The sequence below is a fragment of the Lutra lutra genome, chromosome 1, assembly GCF_902655055.1.
Source record: "Lutra lutra chromosome 1, mLutLut1.2, whole genome shotgun sequence".
In the NCBI taxonomy this organism is placed as follows: Eukaryota; Metazoa; Chordata; class Mammalia; order Carnivora; family Mustelidae; genus Lutra; species Lutra lutra.
In genome coordinates this window covers 186,905,890-186,925,762 of record NC_062278.1, presented here as the reverse complement: position 1 = coordinate 186,925,762, position 19,873 = coordinate 186,905,890, and the positions used below count along the sequence as shown (strand labels likewise).

The 19,873-nt window shown below is 40.4% G+C and overlaps 2 protein-coding genes across 4 annotated transcripts in view; one reads left to right on the top strand and one right to left on the bottom strand.

Annotated features, from left to right (window-relative positions):
* The window catches only part of TAFA4 (TAFA chemokine like family member 4), a 188,515-nt gene that overhangs the window by 67,347 nt on the left and 101,295 nt on the right, over nt 1-19,873 (bottom strand). The gene's annotated exons all lie outside the window — the stretch shown is intronic.
* On the top strand, nt 15,119-15,840 carry LOC125087736 (BCL2/adenovirus E1B 19 kDa protein-interacting protein 3-like). Its single transcript, XM_047708372.1, has one exon. The coding sequence runs from the start codon at nt 15,166-15,168 to the stop codon at nt 15,838-15,840; it is 675 nt and encodes a 224-aa protein (XP_047564328.1). The 5' UTR covers nt 15,119-15,165.

Genomic DNA, 19,873 nt, shown 5'->3' with positions numbered 1-19,873 from the left:
AGGAAAACTTCCAAAATTCATTTTATGAGGCCAACATTACCTTGATCCCAAAACCAGAAAAAGACCCCATCAAAAAAGAAAATTACAGACCAATATCCTTGATGAACACAGATGCGAAAATTCTCACCAAAATACTAGCCAATAGGATCCAACAGTACATTAAAGGGATTATTCACCACGACCAAGTGGGATTTATACAGGGGCTGCAAGGTTGTTTCAACATCTGCAAATCAATGTGTATAATACATTAATAAAAGAAAGAACAAGAACCACATGATACCCTTAATAGATGCTGAAAAAGCATTTGACAAAGTACAGAATCCTTTCTTGATCAAAACTCTTCAAAGTGTAGGGATAGAGGGTACATACCTGAATATCATCAGAGCCATGTATGAAAAACCCATAGCAAATATCATTCTCAAGGGAGAACAAGTGAGAGCTTTTCCATTAAGGTCAGGAACACGGCAGGGATATCCCTTATCACCACTGCTATTCAACATAGTACTAGAAGTCCTAGCTTCAGCAATCTGACAACAAAAAGAAATTAAAGGTATCCAAATTGGCAAAGAAGAAGTCAAACTATCACTCTCTGCAGATGATATGATACTTCATGTGGGAAACCCAAAGGACTCCACTCCAAATCTTCTAGAACTTGTACAGGAAATCAGTAAAGTGTCAGGATATAAAAGCAATGCACAGAAAAGAGTTGCATTTCTTTACACCAACAAGAAGACAGAAGAAAGAGAAATTAAGGAGTCAATCCCATTTACAATTGCACTGAAAAACCGTAAGATACCTAGGAATAAACCTAACCAAAGGGGCAAAGAATCTAGACTCAGAAAACTATAAAATACTCATGAAAGAAATTGAGGAAGACATAAAGAAATGGAAAAATGTTCCATGCTCATGGAATGGAAGAACAAATATTGTGAAAATGTCTATGGTACCCAAAGCAATCTACATGTTTAATGCAATCACTATCAAAATACCATCAATTTTTTTTTCAAAGAAATGGAACAAATAATCCTAAAATTTATATGGAACCAGTAAAGACCTCTAATAGCCAGAGGAATGTTGAAAAAGAAAGCCCAAGTTGGTGGCATCACAATTCCAGACTTCAAGCTCTATTACAAAGCTGTCATCCTCAAGACAGTATGGTACTAGCACAAAAACAGACACATAGATCAATGGAACAGAATAGAGAGCCTAGAAATAGACCCTCAACTCTATGGTCAACTAATCTTTGACAAAGCAAGAAAGAATGTCCAATGGAAAAAAGACAGTCTCTTCAACAAATGGTGTTGGGAAAATTGGACAGCCACATGCAGAAAAATGAAACTGGACCATTTTCTTATACCACACACGAAAATAGACTCCAAATGAATGAAAGACCTCAATGTGAGAAAGGAATCCATCAAAATCCTTGAGGAGAACACAGGCAGCAACTTCTTCGACCTCAGTCTCAGCAACTTCTTCCTAGAAACATCGCCAAAGGCAAAGGAAGGGAAAAAAGGAACTATTGGGAGTTCATCAAGATCAAAAGCTTTTGCACAGCAAAGGAAACAGTTAACAAAACCAAAAGACAACTGACAGAATGGGAGAAGATATCTGCAAATAACATATCAGATAGAAGGCTAGTATCCAAAATCTATAAAGAACTTATCAAACTCAACACCCAAAGAACAAATAATCCAATCAAGAAATGGGCAGAAGACATGAACAGACATTTCTGCAAAGAAGACATCCAGATGGCCAACAGACACATGAAAAAGTGCAAAACTACAATGAGAAACCACCTCACACCAGTCAGAATTGCTACAATTAACATGTCAGAAAACGACAGATGTTGGCAAGGATGCAGAGAAAGGGCAACCCTCCTACTGTTGGTGGGAATGCAAGCTGGTGCAACCACTCTGGAAAACAGCATGGAGGTTCCTCAAAAAGTTGAAAATGGAGCTACCCTACAACCCAGAAATCACACTACTGGGTATTTACCCTAAAGATACAAATGTAGAAATCTGAAGCGGCATGTGCACCCGAATGTTTACAGCGGTAATGTCCACAACAGCCAAACTATGGAAAGAACCTAGATGTCCATCAACAGATGAATGGATAAAGAAGAGGTATTGTATATATATATATATATATATATATATATATATATATATATATACACACACACACATACACACACAATGGAATACTATGCAGCCATCAGAAGAAATGAAATCTTGACATTTGCAACAATGTGGATGAAACTAGAGGGTATTATGCTGAGCGAAATAAGTCAATCAGAGAAAGACAATTATCATATGATCTCCCTGATATGAGAAATTTGAGAGGCAAAGTGGGGGGTTTGGGGGGTAGGGAAGGAAAAAGTGAAACAAGAGGGGATCAGGAGGGAGACAAACCATAAGAGACTCTTAATCTCACAAAACAAACTGAGGATTTCAGGGGGGAGGGGGGTATAGAGAGGGTGGTTGGGTTATGGACATTGGGGAGGATATATGCTATGGTGAATGCTGTGAAGTATGTAAGCCTGACGATTCACAGACCTGTATCCCTGGGGCAAATAATACATTATATGTTAATTTTTAAAAATTAAAAATAAAAGAGAGAGAAGTCCAGAAAAGCCAAATCCATAAAGCCAGAAAACAGTGGTAACCTATGGCTGGGAATGTTGAGGGGAAATGAGGAGAGATTGCAAATGATTTTTGATTACTTTTTAAGGTGATGAAAATGTTCCAAGTTTGTGGTGATTGGTCACACAACAGTGATGGCTGAGAATATACTAAAACCACTAAATTGTACTTTAAGTGGAGGAATCGTAAGGTGTGTGAATTATATCTTTGAAAAGATCTATAAAGAACTTCTCCAACTCACACAAAACAGATAATCATGTCAAAAAATGGACAGAAGACATGAACAGACACTTCTCCAAAGAAGACATTCAAATGGCTAACAGACACATGAAAAAATTTTCATCATCATTAGCCATCAGGGAGATTAAAATCAAAACACATTGAGATACCACCTTACACCAGTTAGAATGGCCAAAATTAACAAGACCATAAACAACAAGTGTTGGAGAAGGTGTGGAGAAAGTGGAACCCTCTTATACTGTTGGTGGGAAGGCAAATTAGTGCAGCCACTTTGGAATACAGTGTGAGGAGATTCCTTAAGAAATTAAAAATAGAGATACCTTAAGATCTTGCAATTGCACTACTGGGTATTTACACCAAAGATACAGATGTAGTGAAAAGAAGGGCCATCTGTTCCCCAATGTTCATAGCAGCAATGACCATGGTCACCAAACTGTAGAAAGAGCCAAGATGCCCTTCAACGGACGAATGGATAAAGAAGATATCACTATGGAGTATTATGCCTCCATCAGAAAGGATGAATACCCAACTTTTGTAGCAACATGGATGGGAATGGAAGAGATTATGCTGAGTGAAATAAGTCAAGCAGAGAGAGTTAATTGTCATATGGTTTCACTTACTTGTGGAACATAAGGAACAACACGGAGGACATTGGGAGATGGAGAGAAGTGAGCTGGGAGAAATCAGAGGGGGAGACAAACCATGAGAGACTGTGGACTCTGAGAAACAAACTGAGGGTTTTGGAGGGGAGGGGAGTGGAGGGTTGGGTTAGCCTGGTGGTGGCTATTATGGAGGGCATGTATTGCATGGAGCACTGGGTGTGGTGCATAAACAATGAATTTTGGAACATTGAAAATAAAATAAAATAAAATGGGAAAAAAAAAGAAGGAAAAAGAAAAAAAATAAATGTAAATGACCACACTAAAAAATCAAAGACAGAGATTATCAGAGTGGATAAAATGAGATTACTCATAATTTAACAAAATAAGAACCCTTTATGTGTTGAGGGGAAAGACCTGCTTAGGTGACTTGCATTATACAGTCAATTCTTGGGCAGAGTGTCCCATTCATACGGAGATGGGAATGCCCTGAATTAATCATGCAAATGACCTTTAATTAGACATGAGTCCAGAAGTACTACAACCAGGGAACAAATTTACAATGCCATAGTAATAAAGCAACATGGCCACAACCATTGGATCTGCAAACTTGGGGCAAAGTGGTGGAGAATATAAGCCTGAAGCAGCAAAAATTTTTAAAAAGCTCTCCCACCTTTTGTACCACCTTAGCATTAACAAAGGAAGCAAGCAAGACTCAGGAATCCTACTTTGGCAAATTTTGGCTCTGGCATCCATCAAGCCCACTGATTTACTTTTCACCTATTTTTGGGCACACCGCCCCAACGTGTGTAGTAGTTTAGTAGGAGGACAAGGCAGGTATGCAACAGATGGAGACTCTTAACAGAGACATGTGACCCCGAGAGGAAGGAACATGGCAAAACAAGGTCACCGTGGCTGGAAGCATCTCACTCCACCTTAAGGACCTGACTACACATGGCCCAAGGGCTACTGGTCACACTGGTCTTGTTCTCTGCTCCATGTAAGTGTTGTAGGTTGAACTGTATCCCCCCAAAATATACTAAAGTCAGTACCTATGAGTGTGATCTTGTTTAGAGATAAGATCTTCTTCACAACTGTAATCAAGTTAAAATGACATCTAATCTAAGTGACCTGTGTCCTTGGAATCAGAAGAAACCACCAAGTGAAGACAGACACCCAGAGAGTGACAGTGGAAGCAGAGACTGCAGTGCTGAGTCGCCAAGGAACACTTGGGGCTATCCGAAAGTGGAAGAGGTAAGAAAAGATCCTCCCCTAGAGCCTTCAGAGGGAGTATGGCCCCATTGGTAAGCTGATTTTGGACTTCTAGCCTCTGCAACTGTGAGAGAAAAAATTTGTTGTTGGAAGCCATCCAGTTCATGGTACTTTGTTAGGGCAGTCCTGAGAAACTAACACAACAAAGGACAGTATTTTTCTTTGGAGTCTATCATTTGAGGAAGGAATAGAAGAAAAGATAAGGCTTTGTTTCCATCAGAAGAACCCAGCACCCAAGAAATAATGTCTAATGCAGGGGATCTCAAGCTTATACGACTACAAAGTAAATGAAAAGAGCAGCCATAAAACCTAAAGAGGCACAGAAACAAATGAAAGCCCTGTCTCTGTGATTATCGCAGCAGAGTCTCAGTTCTGGATACACAGAACTTTTGTTAGAATCGAGAAATTAAGATTTTGATGTGTGTATTTTCAGACAGTGAAACACTGGGCGGATGAACACAGCACCTATATGGGCCAAACGCAGCCCACAAACTATCAGTATGCAATCCCTCCCGTCCGTCACACCCTATACCCTAAGGCAGAGATTGAGAATCTAACAAAACTCTGGAACTGGTTTAAAAAAAAAAAAAAAAAAAGTCATAGTACTTTTAATACTTAACAGCCTACCAGTGGATTTCACCTGTTGTCTGGATTTCTCAAGTTATTCAACAATCTTTTCTTAGAAACATGCCATTAATATCCATCTTTACAACCTCATTTCACTTATAAAAGGAAATGCTGGAGTGATACCACATTATTAAATAGTACTTATCAAGGCTAAGAGGTTAATGGGCAAAAAAAACCTTAACTCATCATCATTAGTGGAAGGAAATAATCAATTATTAATCTTATTTTTATTTTTTGGCTGAGAACATTAGCTATGATTACATATACGGACTCACCCATTGACCATCATTTTTTCCATCAATGTGTAAATGGAATTTTTTTAAGAGACAGAACTGAGAGTCCCAGGATTGAGTCCCACATTGGGCTCCCAGCTCCATGGGGAGTCTGCTTCTCCCTCTGACCTTCTCCCCTCTCATGCTCTCTCTCTCTCTCTCAAATAAATAAATAAATAAATAAATCTTTTTTTAAAAGAGAGAGAGAGAACTGAAATTTCAAAGTTAATGGCACATATCCCAATGTCATGATCTTGGGCATAGCCTGGGCACCAGCATTTTTAAAATGATAAAAGGTATCTCCCCTGGTGATTCCAGCATGCAGCAGAGTTTGCAAACTTGTATAACAGACAATAGAATGGAGGACTTTTTCTAACATTTGGGTAGTATTTTTTTTATTTCAACTCAAAATATAATGTACTTATACCTCAAAGGTAATCCCCTCAAAGCTTTCAAATTTTCAGAAAAATAATCAGATTGATTCCTGCTATCTCTTGTCCTGTTTTACTTGATGAAAATCTTCTGGGTTACTAAATTGATCTAAAGTTGTCCATGTCATCTTGTAATTATTTTTCTTCGCATGGGCAGTAATTTTCATCTTTGGTGTTTTCAAATTAACTAGATTAAAAGAATGCCACTTAACTATGCACAAAATGTGTTCTGAGGATAGATACAACTTTGCTTCTATTCCTAATGAAACTCAGCCCTTTCATCTTAATTTCAGGCAGAATCTCAAACATCAAAATGAAATGAGTTTGATATTTTTCTATTTCTATTAAATTGATGGCCATCTACACACAGATAAAAAGCCTTGTCATTCTCTTCATTATCCCAGTATAGCTGCACTACTGCTTCTGTGAGATCAATGGGTTTTATTGTCTCTTAATAGTGGGATTACATTTTTCCCGTATTTCTGCTGATATTATTTCTTGACTTCACAAAGCATCTCAACTTTGGCAGGAAAATACCAGCAGTTAATCGCTCTCTGATTTCAGGGAAGTAGAAACTGACTTACCCAAATCCTATACTGGGAGATAGATGTTTGAATGAGATTGTCTGATTCAATTCAGAAAAAAAGCTGGTCCACTGGCCTGACCCCCGACATTTACTACATAAAAGAAGAATGGACTATTGTTTTTAAATTCTGCTAAACAGATTGCATAATTAAGGGAATAGAGAGCCAATAATGACACTTAGATGATCATCGGTCCACTGAAAAATGCCCCCTGTTTTAATTGCTTGCTTCTAATTCGTTTCAGGGTTTCGTTTTGCAGCAAACTGTTTCTGGTAAGAAGTCTTATTGGTGGTTCACAGCCAGGCAGCCCAATTCGGAAATGCAACTGCCACTTAGGCAACGATTAGTCATAAAGCTAAATGGCAAAAATGGCATTTTAATTTTGAGCTTATATTTGAGCAAGAGCATATTAAAAACATTCAGCATAAACCGACACGGTCCCCTGTAACAGTCTGCTGAACTTCATGGACGCAACAATTACAATCTTGTACAAAAGGAATCAGACTTTGAGCCAGTTCTTTAAAAAAGGGAGCTGCCATTTTTATTGCTGTGCTTGAGTTATGGATTTTAAAAACGGCATCATGCACGCAAGTTTAATTCACTCTGTAACGATGAATCAAATGCAGGCACATAAAGAGGGATTCCAAATCCGATAAAGTGAAATTCAGAAAATGCCATCTCTTTACCTGCCGATCTATAAAATAACTCAAGATGTAGCCTTACTGTGTTTAATGGCGTAATCAAAAAATGTGTCAAGACACTGGGATTGCGAAGCTGCTTCACTTTACACCCTGTCCCCGATGACTCATTTAAAAGTGGGCAGGTTGTCAGAATCGATGGGACATAAACACCTTTCATTCCCTGAGGAGCTGCTAGGATCCTGACCTGTGCAACCCCCTATTTTTTTCAAACTCTTCTCTTTGGAATGCAAGGTTTTTCTTAAAAATTCCAGTATCTTTTACCAAGCCTCAGTAGGCCTATGATGATTTATTTTGCCGTTGACGAGCATACAGAACTCATGTTATAAGGATTCGCTGTCCGTGAATGCAGGCTAAGGAAAGATGACACCAATCCACTTCCATCATTTTTCCCTATTTACCCCTTCCTGGAAAACTGATCATTAACAGGAGGGGTGTGTTTTCTACCCTGGTTGTCTGCATGTCTTCCCTTAAAATTTTAAAAAGCCATAGGTATATAAGACGGCTGTATTTTGCTAATGTTAAATATATTTTGTTCTATTACAGAGCGACCGAAAAGAACTTTACAGACTCGTACTCTCATTTAACTGAAAGTAACAGGGGAAGAAGCTCTCGTCTTGAGATGAACTTCTCTTCCTTCCTTCATCCCCCGGTTGAGCACAGGTCTGCTCTCCCACTTCGTTAACACTTCCAAATCACTCCTTCCCACTTCCCACGGCTCCCTTCCTCACACTTCTTTCCAAAATTCCACACTATGCGTTGATCTCCAGAGGTCAACCTGCAGGTATCGGCCCCAGCACCTGAAAGCCAAGGCTATGTTTATTGATCATGGCAGATGGAGCGGGGCGGGGGGGGGGGGGGGGGGAAGACAGATAGACTCCCGACTTCAGAAAGCATGACGTAACCCCAGGAATGAATGTGACCCACCAATTCTGATTCTCTTCATTAATAACAATCATCTACTTACCACCATTCAGGCCAAGAGTAGTAGAAACTGGCTCCATCAAACCCAAAGATGATAAACTGTAGTGGCTGAGAACCAGGAGCAGACACAGCTGAAAACACATACGCTCCCAAGAGCTGTGAAGCCTCGACCAACCCTTTGCTTTTGAATCAAGTTCATGCCTCACGAGCAAAATCGCCACTAATTTTGAGACCTTCCATTTCTAGTGCCGTTCACCGCTTTACTAGTATTTAAAAACCATGCTTGGGTTTTTATAGCAATTTGGACAAGAACAACAGGTGACAGCGAGCGTAAACACACTTCATTGGCAGAAGGGTTTCCTTGGATGTGGGGGTTACCGAGGAATTACAGCAAGGAGCTGAAGGAAGTGAACTCAGGGTGGAGGCTGGCTTTCTGATGTGCTTTCGCCTCTCTTGTTTAAAGAATAAAGACAGGGAGGTCAGTCTATGAACTACAAAATAAACTCCAAAGACTCCCTTTTTCCAGCAAATAGGGATTTGAAGCCAACTGTACATCAGACATTGCTCTGGCACCAGGGATTCAGCCCTGAGCAACAAAGACCTAGTCCCCATCCCCACGGAGCATACGTTCTTCTCTAGTCCATTTCCTTGATGAACCCAAGAGCAGCAAGGACATCACCGCACTGTACAGCATCAGTAGACTTAAAAGCCGTTTTAACCTATGTGCGTACACACTTCAAGGCCTGAGGCTAAATAGTGACGTCTCAACAGACAAGACCAGCAAATCCAACATGGCAGAAAGAGCCAGGGTGTGCAGCTTTTCTTTTTCGGTGGGTACGTTCTGAAACAGGGAAGTCTGGGGCAAGGTTTATTTGGAAGGAAATGAAGAACATGGAATACTGTTCTGTGTGTGGCACGTCAGTGCTGTGACTTACTCAGACTCAGTCTGGTGGCAAACTTGAGAAAAGAGCAATTTTACTTCACTGGATGACAAAGAAGTTGCCCAAGGTGTTAGGCAATAGTGTCTTGGACTTCAGGACGCTCTCTGCCTCCATGCACATGCACGCACAAGTTCACTAACCGCGCTTCACTCTTCCTCCTCACCTCCCACAGTCAGCTGGCCACCAACAGTCCCAATAATACAATTTCCTAGCTACAACCTAAATCCATCATGAAGGCCAGCACAGCAGGCCACAGATTTCTCCCCTCCTTTTATCAGTCCCTTGCAATGGGACTTTATGGCTTCTCCCAGCAAAAGGGGCTATCTGTTCTACCCGATTCAAGGATGGTCATCTATGACTTACTCTGACTAGTGGGACATGAACAAACCTTTGAAAGGCACTTGTACATTGGGACTTGCTTCCGGCTGTTGACAATAAGCATGTGGACAACTTCAGCCACCTTATCATTCAGCCAGAGCCAGCCAACCTCAGAGATGTAAGTGGGACCATCCTGACCATGCAGCCCCCAGATGACCTGCTAAATGACCACGGACACACCAGCAAGTGACCCACAAGCAAGCCCAGTCAAATTCTGTTGAGCCTGGCACAAACCAAGAGAACTGCCAAGAATTGCAAGCTAAACAAACAATGGTTGTTTTAAACTGCGTGTTTGAGGAAAAGCTTCTACATCAACTTACTCATCTCCATCTTCTGCCATCATAATTTCTCACCTGCAATATTACAACACCTTCCATCTTGCCCTCCCCAGTCCATTCTCCACAGTGCAGCCGGAACAATCTTTCAAATTATGTCTCTCAAAGTGTATTATATAAAACATATGTATGGGGGGCATCTAGCTGGCTCAGTCGGTGGAGCATGGGACTCTTGATCTCAGGGTTGTGAGTTCAAGCCCCGCGTTGTGTGTAGAGATTGCTTAAAAATAAAATCTTTGGAAAAAAAAAAATCTTTGGGGCACCTGAGTGTTTCAGTCAGTTAAGTGTCCAACTCGTGTTTTCAGTTCAGGTCGTGTTCTCAGGGTCGCGAGATCCAGCCCTCGCATCAGGCTCCATGCTCAGCCCAGAGCCTGCTTGAGAGTCCTCTCTCCTTTCCTTCTGCCCCTCTTGCTTGTGCTTTCTCTCTCTCTCTCTCTCTCTCTCTCTCTCTCTCTCTCTCAAATCAATAAATCAATCTTTAAAAATATAAACATTAAAAAATAGAATCTTAAAAATATGTATATAAATATGTATTTCATATATGTACACATATTATATGTATGCATTTGATGAACAGACTCAGTGGTGTGTTGAAATGTTTAACAACCATTTCAGAAGCAAGAAGAGTGATTTGTGGCATTTGCCCATTTCCATGGTGTCAAGAGTTCTGCACGGTGGGTGTTAAGCTAACAATGCTTTACCAACTTGCTTACCAAAGTCCTACAAACCAAATCATCAGCTTTCGTGAGTCAGTCTACAGTGCGCTAGCACAACACTCACTCTTCCCTCCATAAAACTCTTCATGGATAAAATCCAGAATCCACAGATTACAATTCTTAGCTCCCTGAACAGATTCACGTGTCCCAGAAGTCATAAAACAGACACAGAAACACTTCAGCCAGAATTTTATACTGCCCAATTAAATTTTAACCAGGTGTCAATTTTTTTTTTTTACTTTTCCCAGTATGAAATGAGAAACTCTTGAAAAATCAGACAACCTAACATCCTGGCTTGGAGCCCAGGGACAACGCCACTTGAAATGGGCTTGAGGGCTCTGATTCACAGTCCCTGCTACATGTCTCCTACCAAACCCGGCTCACTTCTCTTGATTAGCCATCCTCCTAGACACAGAAGTTTGAGACTCTGGTGTGTAAAAGTTTCTGAGCCTTAGGGCACGTGGGTGTCTCAGTCAAGCTCTTGATTTTGGCTCAGGTCAAGATCTCAGAGATGTGAGATGGAGCCCTGCCTCGAACTCTGCACTGAGGGTGGATCCTGCTTAGTATTCTCTCCCTCTCCCTCTGACCTTCCCCTCCCACATTCACTCCCCACCCCACTTATGTACTCACGCTCTAAAGGAAGAAAAAAAAGTTTCTGGGCCTCTCTACTTCCTTCAATCAGCTTATTCTAAACTCTCCTGACCTGTATCAAGGTTATTTCACAATTCACGTTAAATAACACTTCTGCACAGAAGACTTCTCTGAATCCCCTCACTGTTCCTGTTCAACTCACCCATTGTCTCTCTAGTGGTAACAGTCATCATGCCTACAGTTACCTGTGAAATGCCAGTCTCCCATGTACATTACAGGTCCCTCAGAGCAAATGATTGACATTTCTGTATCCGGCACACAAGGTCTGAGGCAAATTTACTTCATATGTTTGTGAAATGAAAGAATAGACTACACAGATAATCAGATAAACTGAAGATGATTCTGTCCAGAGATTCCTGCAGGAAAGACTCCGAAAAGAGATTTTTTAAAAATTAAACTAAACCTTTGAAGAACAGTTGCAGATACAAATAACAGAGAGGTCAGAAAGCATCACAGATGGGAACAGCGTCTATAGTGATGAGCTTTGGGCTACCCACTATCCGTTAGCTCAGTGCTGATAACAGCCTGATTTTCCTTTAGTATAAGACCCTTCCTTTCCCATGCTCAACCCTATAGCTCAGGGAAGGTCCCACCTTCCAGCTCCATGTACAAATCCTATGACCCAGATCTAAGACGTCAGTGCCTTGCATTTGCCCCGGTCACAATAATTAGTTTGCTGAGGAGGAGTGCATGACTCAGTCCTACACAAGCAGATCCAGTTAGAGCTGACCAGGTCGTACACCCACTGATGAGTTTACTGCTCTGTCCCAGAACACTGAAACTCACAAGGGTAGAAGGCTGGAGTTACTACTGCCGTCTTGCCACCACGGAGATCGAAAATATAAACATAAAATCCAGAGGAAAGCAAAGGCAAAAGATAGACAAAAACTGAATCCTAGAGCTACTGCTGGGAGGTCCGTCAGGTTATAATGACAGTAAGTTATGTCTTCATAAGAGTCACCATAGTCTTTGGCTTGGGACACCTTGGAGGAGTTACTGCCACTTGAAAAGAAACCTAAGTAGGATAAGAACTATATGACCAATGTTATAAAAGCTGCAGACCCTAAATAAACTACGTGCTCATTGCGGGAGAGGTTGGTTATAGCCATGGGTTAGGGGATGAAACTGAAAAAGTTAAAAAAAAAAAAAAAAAAAAGGCCAAACTGTAGAAAAACAAAGACCTGATCTTAGGGCTCAGATATCTTACTACTTTCAAAAGGAAAGGTGTTATATAATATTTAATGTTACATGTTATATATATTTTTATTCTATATGTATACAATATATATATATGATATATACTTTTATACATATACAATATATATTTTTATATATACAGAATAAAATCATATACTGCCTTTTTCAGAAAAGCAAAATAAGTCATACAAAATAAAACAGGACCAAGGAAAATAATGCAGTATGTCAGTATCAACAACGTTACTTTAATTAAGCTTAAATAGGAGCTAAGCTTCCTTATAATCAGGGCAAAAAGGAAATTGCAATCTGTTTTATTGCAGTCCTTCTTTGTTTTAAAAGGAAGATAGATCTTAAAAATACTTTATGTTCTGGGCAACAGGGAACCATTGAAGGGTTTTTGAACAGAGACATGTTAGGAATACTTGGTAGACAAAACAAAATCAATTCCTCCCCCCCACCACCCATCCCGCAACAAATGTCCACATCGTAATTTCTCACAACTTGTGAATATATTGCCTACCTGGCAAAAGGACTTTGCAGGTGTGAGTCAGTGTCTTAAAAAATAGTCTGGATTATTCTGGTGGGCTCGATAGAGTCAGGGGGTCATTCTAAGAGGGAGGCGAGAGGCTCGAGTTTTGGAGAGAAGGCAATGATGAGACAAGGGAAGTAGAGGGGGAAGAGCCAAGTGATGAGAAGCCATAGCCAAGAAATGAGGATATCCTTACAAGCTGGAAAAGACAAAGATATAGATTTACCCCCAGAGCCTCCAAATAGAACCAACCCTTCCAACCACCTTGATTTTAGAACTTCTTACCTTTGGAACTGTAAAATGATGATAAAGTTGTGTTGTTCTGAGCAATTCAGTTTGTGGTATAAAGCCAATTTTCTTTTCATCACAGAATCCAACTTTTCAAAACAGAAGAAACCATAGAGTGAATCTCTCGTGGCCCTACAGTTCTGCTTCTAGGAAAAAATGGACTCACAGTGGCTAGGCACCTGGCCCAACCTCAGAAAGAGTAACTTTCCTGCCTCACTGTTCACACTCACCTCCAACAGGTTTCCCCCACACTTGCTTCTCAGCTCTCCGGGGCCTGGCACCAGAACGGAGAGGCCACTTTTGAAGAATTTCATTAAGGTGTGTTTGAAAGCTTGTCAAAACTTAGAGAGCAGAAGAAAAGCAAGTTCTGCTACCAGGTACATAGTCCACAAATTTAATGAGAACCAGAGCACATGCAATAGGTGCTGGAACCATTAATGAGACGTGGAATTGAAAATAGGCTAAGGAGAGAGGGCAAAGTTATAAGATCAAAAACATGGGACATCAGCTTTGTCACCAAAGCCATACGTATGTGGCAAGCATCCGAGAGGAAGGGCACAGATGCCTGCATTTAGACAGGAGCAAAGCTAACTGGATTTTCAAGTGCTGAATGGTCACAGCTCTCCTGGTACAAAAGAGACCACCATTTATTTGTGTGACCACTCCCTTAGGACCTGTTCTGCATTTAGGTTTCGGAAAGGTCACCCATTATGCCAGGGTCAGTCATTTTATTTTTATGCATATAATACATTAAAATGATATTTACTAAATCTCCTATCATTGGCATGTAGATTTCCAAGTGAAACTCACACCCCTGTCCCTCTTGGCCAAAATATTAAGAAGAACTACTGTTTTGGTGATGCACCCTGTTTTATTGTCTTTATCTAATTGACTATCACTTTGTAGCTATGAATGAGCTCTAGAATCCCAATAAATGTTGCTGCAGCCTTTTGGGGAATTCTGAGTAGGAAACAAATCCAATACCTTTTCTACTGATGGCTGTTCAGTGGCTTACATGAAAAATATATTGAGAAATGGAATATTACTCGGCCATCAAAAAATAAAATCTTTCCATTTGCAACAACGTGGATGGAAATAGAGTGTTTTATGCTAAGCAAAATCATTCAATCAGAGAAAGACAATTACCATATTTCACTCATATGTGGAATTTAAGAAACAAAACAAAGGAGCATAGGGGAAGGAAGGGAAAAATAAAACAGGATGAAAAGAGAGGGAGACAAACCATAAGATACTCTTAATCACAGGAAACCAAATGAGTGTTGCTGGAGAGAAGGGGGTGGGAGGATGGGGTAACTGGGTGATGGGCATTAAGGAGGGCATGTGATATAATGAGCACCAGGTGTTATATAAGACTGATGAATCACTAAACTCTACCTCTGAAACAAATAATACACTATATGTTAATTAACTGAATTGAAAGAAAGAAAGAGAGAGAGAGAAAGAATTTTCTTAGATTCTTAGATTAAGTAGTTTCTTAGTTCCTAAAGCTTCTCCATTCACAGCACAAGCTATGATGGTATTTTGCTTATATCAAGTATCTATTGACAACAACATGAATGTGGCCTCTAAAAACATTTTTTCACTTACCACATATTTATCACGGCAATTCAATTAGGCAAAGTCTCATTACCATAATCCAGATCAAAGTTGGCAAACTTGTTCTCAGAAGACCAAAAGGCTTTGAGGGCCAAGCAGCAGAATAAACACTATTTTATCAGTGCCTAAAAAAATCATTTAAAGTGACCATTTAAGAATTTAAATATTTGGGGAGAACCAGAGACGGTCCTGCTGCGGCCGCAAGCCCTTCCAGCCACCTGACAATGTCGTCTCATTTAGTAGAGCAGCCGCCGCCCCCGCACAACAACAACAACAACTTCAAGGAAGGTGAACAACCTTTGCCCCCGCCAGCCGGGGGCTGGGTGGAGCTACCCATGAACAGCAGCAATGGCAATGATAATGGCAATGGGAAAAATGGGGGACTAGAACATGTACCGTCCTCATCCTCTATCCACAATGGAGACATGGAGAAGATTCTTTTGGATGCACAACACGAATCAGGACAGAGTAGTTCAAGAGCCAGTTCTCACTGTGACAGCCCTTCCCCACAAGAAGATGGGCAGATTATGTTTGATGTGGAGATGCACACCAGCAGGGACCATAGCTCTCAGTCAGAAGAAGAAGTTGCAGAAGGAGAGAAAGAAGTTGATGCGTTGAAGAAAAGCGTTGACTGGGTGTCTGACTGGTCCAGTAGACCTGAAAACATTCTACCTAAGGAGTTCCACTTCAGACACCCCAAACGCTCTGTCTCTTTAAGCATGAGGAAAAGTGGGGCCATGAAGAAAGGGGGTATTTTCTCCGCAGAATTCCTTAAGGTGTTCATTCCGTCTCTCTTCCTCTCTCACGTTTTGGCTTTGGGCCTAGGCATCTATATTGGAAAGCGACTCAGCACACCTTCTGCCAGAAAGAACAGCCCCAGAAAAGCGTGTGACCTGTGAAGTGGTGTATTGTCACAGTAGTTTATTTGAACTTGAGACCATTGTAAGCATGACCCAACCTGCCACCCTATTTTTACATATCCAAGTTCCAGTAACTCTCAAATCCAGTATTTTATTCAAACTCTGTTGAGGCATTTTACTAACCTCATTCCCTTTTTGGCCTGTAAGACACTTTAGAATTTCCTAACAGAGTTCACTGTTATTTAGAAATTTGCAAGGGCTTCTTTTCCACAAATGCCACCAGCAGATTATAATTTTGTCAACAATGCTATCGTCTCCTTTTAGTGCCACCAGACTTAGACCTGCATCATTCATGGTATAAATTTTACACTTGCAAGATAACTACCATCTCTCTCTTCAAATGAGATCAGATTAGCAATTGATAGAACAGCTTTGTTGTTTTGTTTTGTTTTGTTTTTTCAAGACAAAGCAAGCTTCACTAAGCTTGAATTTATAGTTATTAAAAAAAAAAGAAAACAAACAAAAAAACAAGACACAAGAAAAAAATATCCTGGGCAATAAAAAATTATTTTAAACAAACAAAAAAAAAGAATTTAAATATTTGTAGCTCATGGGCCCTACAAAAGTGCAATGGGCAGTGCCCAAATTTGGCCCAATTTTTTAAAAAAGATTTTATTTATTTATCTGATAGAGAGAGACATAGCGAGAGAGGGAACACAAGCAGGGATAGTGGGAGAGGGAGAAGCAGGCCTCCCGCTGAGCAGGGAACCCAATGCAGGGCTAGATCCTGGGACCATGACCTGAGCTAAAGGCAGATACTTAACGACTCAGTGACCCAGGTGCCCCAGTTTGGCCCAATTTTGGCCCAAGGGCCACACATTGCCAAACGCTGATCCAGTTAATTAAGAAATTTCTTAATTAAGAAATTAAAAAAGCATATTCATAGATAGCAAGAAAAACTCATAATATGAATTTTGATCTATTCCCCTAATCGTTGAAATTATTTATACAAAATTCCATGCAGTTTTTCCCCCAGAGTCCAGAAATCTATGGTGTTTATAGGTACAAGATGCAAAACAACCACTGGGACCTTCAAGGGCTTTTGCAGGTAAATGCAATTAAGGAATATTGATAGACACATTTGTTCAAGAGGTTTTTCAAAATAACAGGAGTGAGAAAACACTGTGTTCTTACCCTGTTGCAAAATGATAATAGAGGTATTAAGCAACAGAGAAAACCATTCTAATTGATATCACCAGTTAGCTAACTTTTATATGCAGTTTTTCCCTCTCTAATTGACATTTTATAAATGGTATCTGCTTTGTAAGTGCTCCATTTTGATTTATGCCAATCTGTCGGCATTACACATGAACTAGAAGAAAATATGGAGCCTTCTGCTTCAAGTATCCTAATTTACATGCTAAATCAGAAGGTCAAAATGAATCTTTGTCATGTGTAGAGCCCTGTATGTTGGCCCAGAAATAAAAGGCAGCCTGGTGAATTTTTTTTTTTTTTCCTGGCAGGAAGGATAGTTCTTTTCCTAAAAAGGCAGCAAGTAATAACAATGCAAGTTTAGAACAACAAAATCTAGTGCATTAGAAAATAAATACTATGCAAAGTCCTTTGGTGCAGTAAGTATGACTGTATTTAAGTTGAAAATTGTGATTCATTCTGATAGTAGTTGAGCAGCAGATGGCCTGAAGTTATCATAAATATGTAAGCTCTAGAAGTACTCTGTATTGAAGAGCAGCCAAAACACAACAGTGTTGAACAACACAGAGCATAGAGAGAACGGTCTGACACATCCAGAAGAATGAGAATCTTTTCCCAATAGTCCAAGTTCTAAGCACAGTGGAACATCAGAGACATCAGCCAGCTTTCCCATGCAGCAGTGACCACATGGCAACCTCATTGTTAAAGGTTACATGACAAGGAAGTTAGCCTTTTTCTTCCAATTAAATTACCACATTTTCATAATACAGAACTTGAGCTAGAACTTTAAGTGCTTTCTTTGGTAACTTGCTGTCAAAATCCCAGCTTAATCTTTTTTTTCTTTTTTAAAGATTTTTATTTATTTATTTGAGAGACAGAGATCACAAGTAGGCAGAGAGGCAGGCAGAGAGAGAGAGAGGAGGAAGCAGGCCCCCTGCAGAGCAGAGAGCCCAGTGTGGGGCTCGATCCCAGGACCCTGGGATCATGACCTGAGCCGAAGGCAGAGGCTTTAACCCACTGAGCCACCCAGGGCCCCCCCCAGCTTAATCTTAAGACGAAGAGCTGAACAATGCAATGGACAACTCTAATGGGACGGTTTGCTTCAGCTTAAGTGTAACTTTCCCCCTTCTCTAGGTACTATGACTTTTCTCTTTGCTCCTATATACCTTACTACCTGAAATGCTATCCAAAAAGATCATTGGAAATTCTCTTCATTGCTGAATTACAAAGGTAGCTCATTTTCTAGCTACTATAGCTACAGTCATTATATTCTCTACAGGCTTTAATAAATAAATACATGTGAGAGCTATCCATCTCCTCGCTAATGTCTATTATGTACTGTACTAGAGAACCACAGATACAGAGATGAATGACTTAGAGAAAAAACATTCCTTTCCCTATGTTTCTACAGAATTGGTTTGAAACTGCTGCCTTCTCCCACTCCTCCAAATGGGAGAGGAGAAATTCATTTGATAGGTGAAATGATGAGAGTCCAACATCCCTGATTCCTAGTTCTGTCCTACACAGGCTGATTTGTTCACAACTGGTGTGCTGATGTGGTCTTCCTGCATTCAAGCAGTATGACAAAGGCCAGGATCTGCCATGTTGAGTTACGTGGATAACTAGGGAACTGTTCAGCCATGGGTGAGTCCCAAGGAGGAGACACAGGGTGGGGAGAGAAATATCAAGAAGTCTATCTGGGCTGCAGGTCTGAGCCTCCTTCTCTAATCCTGTTTTACCAGAGGTACTGCTAATAGTTTGGTGTTTTTCTGCCTCATCTCTTTGTTTTCCTTAGGACCAGTAAGGGGTTGGGGAAGGATAGGACTCAAAAAAAGGGGGGGAGGGGGGAATGGATAGGACTCATTGTACCAACAGATAAGATTCCTGCCCTCAAGAAGCTCAGAGCCTTCAAGGATCTTTACTTTTTTTTTCTCCTGAGCATTATTTATATAATTAAACCATGAGTAGAAAACACGTCTAACCCACTTCTTCAAGGAACATAAATTCAATGTAACATTTTTAAAAAACTACTGATTCGTATTTCAAAGACACCTAAGAACACAGTCTCTGGATAAGTCAATACGTAAAGGGCATCAGTTACATATAAAATATATAATCATTAGAAAATAACTCACAGCGAACCAACTGGGTACACAAGATCTTGAATTTGGGTGACCTTAAGCACGTGATAACATTCTGAACCCTGCAGAAAAGCAGTGTGCCGGTGACCAGGGAAGCATTTCACTTCACAGTTGATGTCCTGGCTTTCAAGGGGCAGAGAAAAACAGAAGTCTATGACACTGTATTTTCTTTCCACAGAAAGAGAAAAATCGTTTTCCTCCAATTCACCACCAGTGGGTAGAAGACACTCTTCCACTGATTCCCACCATTACACTTATCAGCTTTAAAAACTGTCAAGGACATCAAATAAGAAAAATATTTTACTTCAAGTGACATTTCTAAGAACAAATAAGCCCCAGCCATTTAGTTGGTTACTCTGTCTTGTATACCTAAGCCATGTATTATATATTCTGTGGTTAAGCTTTTATTTTAAAAAGCTTACCATCCCAGACTTGGCCAACAGGATGCACAAGACTCAACCGAGAATGCCCATGATTGACAATAACACAAATGTCATCGACAGTCATTCCATCATAGTTTGAAGAATGCTAACAAGTACCAGAAACTCTTCTAGGAGCTGAGAACAGGAGACTAAAGAAAATCAAGTCCCAATACTCACTGTGCTCCTACTCTAGTGATGGACAGGGAGAGCCGAGCACAACAGCCACGTCAATCACAACACCTGCTTACTCGTGCTCTCAGCTCACATTCAATTCTCCACGATCTCGTGCCTCCTTTC

Bases quoted from the DNA above. Each gene is read 5' to 3' on its own strand.
- LOC125087736 (XM_047708372.1), top strand. From the start codon at position 15,166: ATGTCGTCTCATTTAGTAGAGCAGCCGCCGCCCCCGCACAACAACAAC.